This window comes from Grampus griseus, assembly GCF_964374135.1.
Source record: "Grampus griseus genome assembly, chromosome: 7".
NCBI classification, from domain to species: domain Eukaryota; kingdom Metazoa; phylum Chordata; class Mammalia; order Artiodactyla; family Delphinidae; genus Grampus; species Grampus griseus.
In genome coordinates this window covers 73,612,612-73,625,988 of record NC_139001.1, presented here as the reverse complement: position 1 = coordinate 73,625,988, position 13,377 = coordinate 73,612,612, and the positions used below count along the sequence as shown (strand labels likewise).

General features: G+C 35.6%; 1 protein-coding gene across 2 annotated transcripts in view; it reads right to left on the bottom strand.

The window, feature by feature from the left end:
- Positions 1-2,467: 2,467 nt before the first annotated feature.
- The window catches only part of CYTIP (cytohesin 1 interacting protein), a gene marked incomplete at its 5' end in the record, with an annotated part of 62,591 nt that continues 51,681 nt past the window's right edge, over positions 2,468-13,377 (bottom strand). For both annotated transcript variants that reach the window (XM_082658950.1, XM_082658949.1), the window contains 2 exons: positions 2,468-3,900; positions 6,337-6,403. In XM_082658950.1, the coding sequence (XP_082515076.1) occupies positions 3,440-3,900; positions 6,337-6,403 (528 nt within the window). In that variant the 3' untranslated portion in view covers positions 2,468-3,439. The remainder of the gene's footprint in view (positions 3,901-6,336; positions 6,404-13,377) is intronic.

Sequence of the window (13,377 nt, the reverse complement as noted above, 5' to 3'; positions counted from 1 at the left end):
ACGTTGCATTATTTAGGACTCTGTCTTGCTTGCACTATCTCTTTCTCTCTGTTGCTGGGTTTTAATAAGCAAGCTGCAATGAAACCTACGGCCACAAGGAATGCTTCTGACAACAATCTGAGGGATTGTGGTAGGAAATCCTTCCCCAATAAAGCCTGCAGATGAGAACTCAGTCCTGGGTGACACCGTGATTGCTGCTTTGTGAGACACTGAGGAGACCCAGGTAAGCTTTGCCCATACTCCTGACCCACACTTTGAGATAATAAATATGTTTTAAGCCTCTATGTTTGCAGTAATTTGTCAAACAACAACAGAAAGCTAATACAAGTGCAAAGCTTCAATTAAGTAGGTAATGCCTCTTAAGAACCACAAAGAGGTAGGTGTTAAGAGGTCACCCAGATTTTTTTTAATCTTCTTTAAAAACAACCATTTCATTTAAAGTAAGTAAGTAAAGTGAGAGAGAGAGCAGAAAGTTCTGACACTGAAGAATAGCATTCTTTATTTCAAAAAGGTATCAAATTTTTATTTTATTGCCCGTAGTTCTGTAAGGAAATGGATATAAAGCACCAATAATTTTGTGATCTGAAGGATAGTATAGTTGTTAAGTATTATTTACTGTGCTTAGATTGTATACATCCATAGATATTTATACTTTATGATTAGTCACACAAACTGTGTCCAAGTTTGATATTCAGTTCAAAGTGGGATTTTTAATACTGTTTGTATCATGCAACTAAGATATAAAAGAATTGAAAAGTAGAAAGTAATAAATAAAAGTTCATTTCAAAAAATATGGTTCCAACCTGTTTGACATGGTGGTGTTCCTTTTAGTCACATGACAGAGTAATTCCCAGTAGGCTTGCTTCAAATTTGGCTTATCAATCAATGCCATACTAGAAAAATACATTTTCATAACAAATTATCAATTAATAAGTTCACCAACCTTACATATTGGACAACTTTGGGGTTAAAAAAAACTCTTCATTCTTTTCCCAGTAAATTATAGCAAAGTGAGTCCTGTGGTCATTGTGCACCAGAAAATTAGAGAAATGAAGTCTTCTAAAGCCCCACTGAGGTCAGATTCAGTCTGAAAAGCTGTGCTATGAGAAACTTACCCACATTTCCACTAAACAAGAGTTTTCGTACAACTTGTGAACACACAAAACATGACATACCCTTACTTCCTGTACTTTGGTTAAAAAGTGCTTAACTTTTTTTCCTGAACATATCTAATTCTTGACTCTAATTCTGCTCATCACAGACTACAGCAAAACATGCCATGTGCTTCTTCCCTGTACCATTTTGGGTTTGATATTTACTGTAAGAAAGTATTAAACTATATTTAACACTTAAAACCACTGAAAAGCAAATGACATATTGTCTGCTTTTCCAGATGAACTGTGGTAGTTCTTGAAACATTGTTCACATTGTAGAAGACTTTAAAGTCATCTTTCCTCAAATAAATGTGATATTTCTTTCCCCTTGACTTGGCGAAATAGGATTAACAGATAATACTGCATTCATGTAAACAGATCTTTAACGTGATAATTGTAGCCTACGATGAGAAATAAGCAGTATCAATCAAATCACAATTGATTTGCAAGCCCTTGTTGAAAATAAATGTATTGCTAACCATGCAGTTATTAATGTGCTTATATCTGAAAACTTGCTTGTGGAAGCGAGAAGGAAGAGTCACCCTAAATATATGTTTGTTTTCCTATTTACCAAATAGGAATGTTTTTTTTCCTATTTACAATATCCTTATTCATGCAATATCTACAATTGCGCATTTTAAATTTTCCTGGGATTGGGGCAGGAGGTAGTCCTGTGGTGATAACTACACAGACCCAGCAAAAGGGTAAGCAATATCTAGAGAGACTAAGCGGGTAGGCTAGAGCTGGGAAGAACTGGCTTCCAATATCAGCACTGCCACCGACCATGGGAACTTCTCCCAATACCTGCTTCCTTATCTGTATGCCTAATATCTCCCTACAGGGTTATTTCGAGGATGACATGGCAAGCATCTACAACCTATTATGCATTCAGTAAATGACAGACAAGATTGCTGTTGTTCCTGTGAAAGCTCTGCTTTTCACATGAGTGATTCTCAAGCAGAGCCCACTGGATACTTCTGAATTCAGAGACTTAATAGGAAGCAGATCTCAATTAGAAATCTTTTTCTATTTTATTATTTATTTCTTACCCTACAAGCTTCCTTACCTTCACCTCTTTTTTTTTTTCCTCAAAATGACTCACTCTTTACTCAGTTTATTTAAGTGTTTAAGTGTATCAGTTGCGCTCAAAGTCAACTATCACACACACACACACACACACACACACACACACACACACACACACACACACGGAGTTTAAAATCAGTAAGGACTATTTATTGCATTGTCCAGATTATCTACCCTAGAATATAGGTAATGAGCAGCTTTATCACCAGAACAGAGAAATCATGGACTTTAATGGGTATTGAATAAAAATATGATTGAAAGGCTAGAAGTAATGTGATACTAACATAACGAATAGACAAAAGAGCGCTGAGGCAATAACTATTTGGAATATATAATATAAAGTGAGGAGTAATGTGGAAAAAAATCTACCGGAGGAAAATACTTTTCCTAATTTTTCAAATTTTAGACATTTGTTCAAAAAAATCACAAGGCTGTAGGATCTTGAGAGAGCTAGACTTGTCATCAATGTTTAGGCAGAACAAAAGTTGAATTAGGTAAGAATGACATCCTCATCCATTTTGTTTAGGCTACCAATAAAAAAGGACTTACTATAGGCTTCCTTAGCACCCATCTTAGATAACATCTTTCCATGGAGCTCATAAAGTTTAAACCCCCATATTAAATCGTATACTTCCCGATTTATTGTCATTGTGGATGTAAAAAAGGGCTGATGATCATCTTTGTTTATAATCTTTCATAGATTTGAACAGAAACATTCAAAATTGCCTATTAATAAGCCTCCCCAAAGGCTACCGAGCTTAAGCAAATATAAAGTTTTGTAACCTACCAATTAACCTACAGAAGGTATTCCAAATAATTATATTCTGTCACTTTCTTATTCACACTTGACTCCAAAAAGTTCTCAACATTTTACATGAATAATCTAGAAAATAAATTTTACTCTTGCCTTCACAGGCAGCATTAAAATGAGCAGGCACTTGTGTTAATTTGTTAATATTTTCTAATTTATTACTTAATTTTCCTACTGCCTGCTTGGAACTTGAGTTGTTCTGGTTACAAAAATGATTGAAGGAGCAAACATAATGATACAAAAATTTAAATAAAGTTCACTCTTGCCATGAAATGGGATGTCAGTTTTGCAATCCATCTGCACTTTCCCGCTAAGCTGGGTGGAGTTGGTCTAAATGAATCTGAAGACATTTATGAAATAAGCTAATATGAAAGGGCACTACAACCCATTAAAAGCGACTCTCTTCCTCTTCCACAGCGCGATGAAGGCCAGGGATGAATTTTAAGAGCTGTTTCCGGACACTTCCCCTTCTGCTTTTCCTGGGCAGAGTCCCAAACATGCTTGAGAAGTTGCCTTCCCACAAGGGAGACATGGACCCACTACTAGCAGAACTAATGCTCTGGTTCCTCCTTGAAGAACACCTCTTCAGAAAATCATCCCCATCCTTGAGGACAAAACACTCATCATCTGTGCTTGTCTGCCGGCTGAAGGCTTCCCTGCTCGAGTCTTCAGACACACATGTCTGGTACCCATCCTCACTGTCTATCGTCATGGAGCTCAGGCAGCTCTTACAGCTGCTCTCACTGGATAAGCGACTCCGGTCCAGGAGAGCTGAACCCGGCAGGGGTCCAAACAAAGCTGATTCATCTATGTCCATATTTTCCAAACTTGGGCAGTTAGCTGCATCACCTAGAAAGCAGAAAACAAAGACTACTGGGAAATGGATCTGAGCATCACTCCTTATAAGTAAATACACCAAATTTCTCTTTGAAGGGCACAAGAAAGAATAAGGGTAAATAATACTTTTCACTAAATTTTCACTTGCATGAATAAGTAACTGTTCATGAGACCATTCAATAAACCTTATAGTATGATTTTTCAAACTATTTGTTCATGAACTAGTTTCCAGGTAAAAGGGTTCTATGGTGACAAAAATGGTAATGCTAGATTAAATAAATTGAAACAAGAGTCTTCATATGAGAACAGTTCAACTCATCTAACAGTATGCCAGTGTGACTTATGAATTTCCAAAAGAATCATTTCTTATATTGTAGTGACCACGCCACCTTTTATTAAAATTATCATAGAAATGGGCTCCAAAGAATATACTTGGGGAAATGCCTCTTATGGATTTTCTCTATTTTAGTTCTTCTGATTTTTAGTTACTATCTTTTTTTAATAATTGTAAAATTATTATAACATCACTTGAAGTGTATGGGAAACACAGTTATAAAACCTGCCCCTGTAGGCTGATTATTAGAGAATTCAAAGATGTTTAAAACAGAAAGGATATCTTCCAGCCTCGATATGCCCAGTTGATTCTTAGAACACTTTAATACTTAAATGCTTTGAAATGGTAGTGTACCCAGAAAACATCCCTGTCCTAAAATAAGTAATAATTCATTTGAAGAAATTGAATGTTATCTGCTTAGCTGAATTTCTTCATCAACCTTTTATAACCTACATCTGGGCTCTCCAAACTCAAATTTTAATCTCACACCAACAGCCTGTTCATATTCCACTTGTTTCTGTACTATTTGAGTTGGTTAGTATGCTGCTAAAAGAAAGGAGATTATTTGTAATACTAGCATGAGAAAAACATCATTAGAAGATGACTTTGCTTCAGGAAAAGTAATAGAACCTTACACACTCAGAAATTGTTTTATTTTGTGCTGATAATCTCTAATTCTGCTCTCCTTTGCCCTTGGTTGACACTATAAAAAGAGACTGCTTATTTTTCCATTTGATCTGCAAGGTTGAGTAGGGCCAGCCCTGTGGTGACTAGTTATAATGCTTTCCTTTTTGTTAACAAAACCAATTTTATTTCATCTCCCAACAAGTTGATGAATTTCTTTTGATTGGCGAGCAGTTGGCTTGTAGAAACTCATGCCCTGGATATTTACTGTAGGTCTAGAAAAAGTAAGCTAAAGAACTCCTTCAATCTCTCAAAAAATATGTACAACAATGACCTATGAAAAGTCAAACTCCTTGATTCTGAACTAAGGATCGTGTCTATGCAAGGCCACTTCCATAAAGCCATAGAACTGCCTACACTTACCAGACCAAACCCCATCTCCACTCCAGGATGCTCCGGAAGTAGAGGCAAAGATATCCCAAACACCCTCAAGTCTACAGAAATCCAGAAAGTGGCCAGAAATGTGTGCCTCTGTCTGGTTAGCAAACTTCAGATCCCCCCCAACAAAGCCTGCTATAGGTTTTTAAGAATATTAATTTAGAAACACAGAAAAGAGAAGTAACTCATACACGTTTGTTTTTGAAAAAAACAGAACTTTGACACAAGCCCCTAAGCCATAAATTAGTGCCTAATTAAGAATTAAATGTATCCTTCTTCTGTAAACAGATTATCACTTTTAACAAACAGATATTCTAAGGTTATAGAGACGTTAGCTCTGTGTTATCTGAAGAAGATACAACCTATATTTCCCACCCACACAGTTAGTGGTTTCAGCGAATTATCTGTATCTACAAGTTCATTCCTCAGGTTATACCAGTCACATGGCAAATGCCATGTCAACAAATTTTAAACTCAACCCTTCTTTTCAGAATGTACACAACAGCAAGAGCCATGCATTTACTGTTATAACGATCCTTCATATTTCTGTTTTGGATTTGAGGGCCATGAGGAAGGATTTCTCTGCATTACTGTAACTTACACAATTTGAGCAAATAATAGGAGCTCCACCCAAGAAGCATGTTACCATTCCCAGCTTCAAGAGTTTCTGAGAACTACCCAGCCCCTGAACTGCAGATGTTCTCAGGAATTTAATTCATCTGCTGAAGTAGTAGGAAAATCAGGCAATCATTCATATTACTCTTCTAAAATCCCCAGGTGCCTCTTGAGAGCGAGTGCACACATGCACCTGTGTCCATGTTTTCATGTGCATGTGTTCTGTGTATGGAGGAGGGGGTGTGATGATGACTTACCCCTCCTCCAAATACAGTGGTCACTCCAAAAGCCATGCCAAAGAAACACAGGCTACTATTCTCAATCCATGCTAGGCAATTTTTTTTCTTGTAATGATGATAATCTTAAAACAATTTAGAGGCAGAAATACTGAAAGAATGAAATGTAAGTGTGGTTTCTGAACAGGAAATCACATTTACCATGAAGCAGGCGCTGTTCCTGTAACTGCAGAGATCTGAACTCCACCCATTTTCTCTTCAAGGTTTGCTGAGAAAGAAGAAAAGTGCTAATTATTTGGAAAACCCAGTGAAGATAGCAATTTACTTCCAGGTGTTGAGATTTGTCATTATTTTTTTTTCATTTCTTTCTATCACTAACAATCCCTCCCATTCATTTGAAAGATTCTTTTTCTGTATAAAAGCAGAATATTGGGAACACTAATTTCTCAAGAAATAATCTAGTATCACCAACAAGTTGAAACAATGATGTCATTTCAATAGAAACAACAGATAATAGAAACAATGATATTTATATTTTTTTAATTTAAAAATATTAGAGAAACAGATTGCTTAGGTTTGTGTCCATTTACTAGCTGTTTCGGCAAGGCTTTTACACTCTAGGCTTCTTCCATCAGCAATATGAGAACAAGAACAGAACCTAAACCTGGGAATTGTCATGAGGATTAAATGCATTAGTAAATGTAAAATGATTGGAACAGTGGGTACAGCTTAGTAAGTGTTCAAAAAATACCATGATCATTTTGAATGCATACATAAGACGTGGTATACGTATACAACGAAATATTACTCAGCCATAAAAAAACAACGAAATAATGTCATTTGCGGCAACATGGATGGACCTAGAGATTATCATACTAAGTGAAGTACGTCAGACAGGAAAGATAAATACCATATGATGTCACTTATATGTGGAATCTGAAATATGATACAAATAAACTTATTTACAAAACAGAAACAGACTCACAGACATAGAAAACAAACTTATGGTTATCAAAGTGGGAACGGGAGGACGGATAAATTATGAGTATGGGATTAAGAGATACACACACTATACATAAGATAGTAAATAACAAGGGTTTATTGTACAGCATAGGGAACTACATTCAGTGTCTTGTAATAACAAGTAACGGAAAAAAATCTGAAAAAAAATAGATGTATAACTGAATCACTTTGCTGTACACCTGAAACTAATACAATATTATAAATCAACTATACTTCAATTTAAAAAAAAAAACACCATCATTCTATAAGCCTGGGGCACTAAAATAGTCTTTTCTGCTGGATATCTACTTATTTTCTATACCCAAAAGGGGAAGCTGACCAGTTCTAAAAGGCTTTCTTGGAGGGCTAAACTTAGAACACTGTAAGCACCCTGACTTCTTAACTGCTTCCTTCCTTGGCTACCCCGCACATGAGAGCAGTGGCCCAGGGAAAGATGAAATGGCTGCTGTAATGGTCACGACTGCACGTGAGGCCTGGTCTAGCCCACAGGCTGGAATCAAAAGTCAACCAAGAAAAAAAAAAAAAAAAAAAAAAAAGTCAACCAAGCAGAAGGCATCTGACAAGGCAAAAAGTCTCCTTCTCCCTCCCCGTCTTTTCTCTTTACTCCACCCCTTCCTTTGCCATTTCAGGTCCCCACAGCAAGTCCAGCAGGTAAGAACAGCTCAGATTTGCCTGGGGACACTTATCCTGAAGGACAGCCAGCCTAGTTGGAAACAAGTGGTCCTTTGTACAAATCAATCTGGAAGGGGCAGGTGAAGGCTAAAAAGGAAGAGGGGGATAAAAGCACATTTGGAAGGGGAAGACTGAAGGAAAAGAAAATATTACAAGAATGTCATTAAGTGTTTAAGGGGGAAAGTGGCTGGTTCCTCAGTTCAGGAATTGAACAATCACTGGGCAGGATTTTCCAAGCCTTGATAAGAGTAACATTTAGCAGCAATCATTATGATTGTCAATATAATATGCCATCAATGAGTCAAAGCCATAAAATATCTGGCTCAGTTAATTTCTTGTTCTTTCTGTACTATAATATAGTCTACCTGGTTATGAGACTGCTGGGCTACCTGAATTACAGCTCTTGTAAACCTGTGGTCATGTGAAGGTCAGAGTTAGGAAACCAGGAAGTACAGAACTAGCAGGGATCTGGCATATATACCAAGCCCTTTTTTCTTTCTTAAAGAGGTTTATCTCTTGCAAGAGAATAGAGTCTAGTTGGGGAGCATAAGGATAGACTGATGCTCAAAACTAATTATAGGGAGAAGAGGAAGTTGTATTTCTGCACTTACTATGCAGAAATACAAAGTTAGAGCTTGCCAAACAGTTTCTGTGAAAGTCAAGGTTTTTAAATGTCAAATCTGTTGATTTGTCCCAGTCATCTAAGTATGTCGTCACTTAAACCAAGAAAATACCAATGCAAAGAGCAGATGTGTCAAAGTGACTAAGAGTTTTTAGTCTATATTGAAGCTTCCTTATTTTCCTCAGAGTCAGCCTATTATTAATATCACAGTAGTGTATTTGGACAAATCTAACCTCTCACTGTTAGAAGAAAATTAAAGTACATGTGAGATTTAACCCTACTGGATCATGTCACCTCGCTGTGCCTAGCTCAGTACGCCCGGTACATAGCAGATGCTCAGTAAATATTGGCTAAATGAATAAATGAAAGGATGGCTTCCTGGAATAACACTCAGCTATCACAGACTGGATATTTTGGTTGAACATATCTCCAACGTTTTCATTCTACATGAGACATATAGCTAAACATTTTCACGGCACTTTACTACTTTTATAGTGCTTTCATGGATAATATGCTGTTTAATTTTTCTAACTGTCCTAAAAAGTTCCAGATTAGAAAATAAAGGTTTAATGTAGCAAGATATTTCCCAAGGGCTACAAACGCAGTAAATATCAGAGCTGGATTAAAAAGTAGGTCCCTCAGCCCACTAGATGTACTGTTTTCATGTTAAACATTTGAATCACAGGCCATGAGAAAGGGAATCCCTGAAAACACAGCTCAGAAGGCACCATTGTTTCTAAAGAAGAGGTTATGGCCCCACAAAGAGTCTTTGAGGGACACAATGCACACGTAGGATGTACAAACTAAATGTCATTGTGTGAAGGGGAAGCCAACCTGACTCTGGTTAATAGGTCAGACCCAGACATTTCTGGCTCAAGAGATGAGCTGGAAATCTCATAATTTCAAGATTAGAAAAGGAACAGAAATGAAAGAAAGTGAGCAGAAATGAACCCAAAAGTCTTCTGGATCTGGAGAAAAAGAAAGAGGTCACAAGGAAATTGGACCCTATGGCGATAGTTTAAATGCAATTATGTGAGGCAGAGACAAAGACAAGTTTCCTGCTTGAGAGAAGAACCTTGGCTGAAGCTCCACCATTGTGAAAAGGAGCTGAGCAAAGCTGTTGAGGGCGACTAAAGCTCATGGAGAGCATGTACCCAGAGAAGCAGGAGCACATAAACGTGGCCTCATGACCTGAACTGAGCAGCACACCGGCCCTCCAGGGAAGGCATCCAAGCTGCCAGACCTGGCTTTAGACCGGAAGCCTTGAAGTGCAGAGCAGAGGCCACTGCCCAACTCTCACACTGAGTGGAAGGGAGAGGCCCAGGGAAATGGGCAGTAGAGACTCCGGAGCTCCACAGAAGTTTAATGAAAAGAAAGACAACAAAACTGATAATCAGGACATGGACTCTCTACAACAAAATAAAAATAGAAAAGTGTTCAAAGACTTTAAAATAAGAATATTTACAATCCTCTGAGAGAGAAATGTGATGTTCCTAAGAATAAGAAATTTGAAACAAAGGAAGAACAGATAGACACGAAAAAGAACTATTTGAAAATAAAAAATTAACTTTTAAAACTCAAGAGAAAAAACACATTCTATACAGAACACAGACAACATTACTGAAGATATTACTAAAGAATTCAAAAATAACATAACAGTGAAAAGAACTGAAAAAAAGAATATAGATATAGACGTATACACACATGTATGTATAACTCAGTCACTTCGTTGTACACCTGAAATGAACACAATACTGTAAATTGACTATACTTCAATAAAAATAACATAACAAAAAAGATAAAGTGATACAAAATCTGAAGTGGTTAGGAAGCATGGAAAGTAAATCAAAAGACTCTGAAATATGTCTAACAGAAATTTCAGAAGATAATCCAGGGAATGATGAGGAAGGTGTATTCAAAAAGGCCAAGCTGACAATTATACAAAACTGAAGAAAGTCAGAAGCCTTTAGACTGGAAGGACACTGCAAGTTCCAAGCAGTATAAATTTAGAAATGAATCCAGACCTAATCACATTGTGGTGAAACTGTAAATCAGGAAAGACAAAAGAACACCTTAAAAGCAACCAGCAAAAGATGAAAAATTGCCCAATATTGAAATACTGGGTTTTGAAAAGAGCTTAAAAATGGGAAATCCTCTAGAGAGAATTACCAAGAAAAAAAAAATAGAAAGAAGGCATAAAAAGTAGTACAAATGAAAATGGGGACACAAGCACAGCTGCGATAGAAAAGAAAAAGATGAGAACAGAATGTTTATTATCAACTTCAGGCAATAAATTTGAAAATTTTAAAACTTTATTAACAAAAACATCATTCAATAAACCTGGCTCAAACAAACAAACAAAAATAGAAAGCCTGAGCAGTCTTATGGCTAATAAAGAAACTGAAACAGAGTTTAGAAGTATTCACATCAAAAAGAAACACAAGCCCAGATGATTCAGATAGCGTTACAAGAATTCTACCAGAGGACGAAAAGGAGAAGAGACTCCTCACCTCATGCTAAGAGTCCAGTAAATTTGATACCAAAACTAAAAAAGATAGTCTGAGAAAAGAAAATTACAAGCCATTCTACCTGTAAGATGAAGTTACCCTCAACAATGCTAAAGAAAATGTTATCAAATCAAATCTACAAGTATATTAAAAAGATGATAAGTTATGACCAGGTTGGATTTATTATAGAAATGCAAGGGTGGTTTTACACTAGAAAATTTTTAAATGTTATTCACCAAATTGACAGATTTTTAAAAATAAATAAATGAGACCTCCTCAACACTTATAGAAAAAAAGTATTTGATACAATTTAATACACGAGCACTGTAAAAACTATCAGAAAACTTGGTGTAGAAGGGAACCTCCTTAACCTGAAAAGTATAACCCTAGAGACAGGAAAGAATCAAAAGAATTCCCTTTAAGGTCAAAAGCAAAGCAAGGATGCCTACTATTTTAGCTTCTATCCATCATTGTATTATAGGCCTTAACCAGTGTAGCAAAATAAGAAAAAGAGCTAAATATCATTCTCAGCAGATAGTTATTATCTTCATGAGAAACTCAAAATAATCTGTAATTTATTAGAAATTATATAGTTTAGCAGGGTGTTTGACTATAACAGCACAGAAAAATTGATTTCACACATCTACACATTAATCTCAATCAAAACATTATTTTTAATAAATAAACTATAATAAGGACAAAAATCATTTTACAAAGGAATAAATCTAATAAAAGCTGCATAGGATCTATCTGCATAAAATTATAGGAATTTATGGAAAGAAAATAATTAAAAATTATTTACTGAGATAGTCTGTCAGTAAGATAACTCAATACCATATGGATGTCAAGTCTCCTCCAATTGATCTATCTATATAAAGCCGTATTATCTATCAAAGCTCCAACATACATTCATAGAACTTAACAATCTGATTTTAAAATGTATACAGACAATCAAAGGGCCAAGAATAACCTGGAAAGCTTGCCCAATCAGACATCAATATTATTACAAAGGTACAATAGCTGAGTTTGAAATAAACAAATTGATCAATGGATCAGAATTGGAAGCCTGTAAGATCCATTCATATCTGGAACTAGCTTAAAAATAGAGGTTTTACTGCAGGTCCGCTGGGGAAAAAGAAGGACTGTATAAAATAAATGGTACTGGGAGAACTGAGTACTCAAATAGAAAAAAATAAAACAAAATTGGAATCCTACCTCATACTACATACAAAAATTAATTCTGAATGAATTAAAGACTTGGATATTAAAAAGCTTTAAAACTTTTAGAAGAAAATATAGAAAATGCAGAGTACCTTACAAAGGATAGACAATTAGGAGCTCCCTCATAAACAAAATATCAAAGGAACAAAGCGTTCAAAGTGCTAAGGAGACAAAACACCAACTTAGAATAATTCAATTACCTATAAAACTCTCTATAGTTTTATAGGTAATTGCTATAGGTAATTTCACTGCTATAGTTTTATAGCAGTGAAATAGATATTTTTCAATAAAGACCCACCTACCCTCACTAAAGGAGTATAATACTACAGCAAGAAGGAAAGTAAACCTGGAGGTAAAGAACAGAATACAAGAAACAAGGGCAAGGCTGACAGTTCACAGGTTGGTATACTTGTTTACCAGCTGTTAAGAAAAAAAGCCTGTCTTTTTCATTTTAAAAATGGATAGAATTTTCTCAAGTAAGCAATAATAAGGAAGATGGAGCCTTAAATGGACATTTAAACATGTTAAGGTCCTCATGATGTTCTGGGAGAGGATGGAGATGTTGAAATTTTTCTAGGTTAGAAAAAATAATAAAGTATGTATATTAAAAGTTCAAGAGAAAATGTTCAAAGAACAGAAAATGCTTAGAAGCATGCAAATATGTGTTGTGCAATAGAGTTCTTTATTCCATGAAACATAAACCTATTTTTCACTTGTGTTTTAAATAACATCACTAGTTTACATTCTACATTTCTTTCCTTTTTTTTTTTTACAAAAGCCTGAAAAAGCCAGTTTTACTTTTTTGAAAATGATGTTCACTAAGACTCTCTCTCTTTTGCAGAAACAAATTAACTTTCGACGGTTTAAAAAACCTAAATATAATATGAAGAACTATTTACTCCTTACAAAAATTTAATGATAAAATGTTAGAGGCACCCCTTTTAACATGAAGAAGATGACTCACTATTTATAATATCCTGAGGGTCCTAGCCAATATTGTAAGAGAAGAAAAAATAAACTAGTTGAATAATTGGGAGTAAAGGGGCAAAACTTTCATTATTTCCAGATGATACTATGTTTATATAAAAAAATCCAAGGGAATCTACAAACATATTACTAGAATAAAGGGAGTTCAGCAAGACTCCTGGATTTAAAACTTTACACAAAAATCAATAGCAATAAGCAGTTGAAAATGTA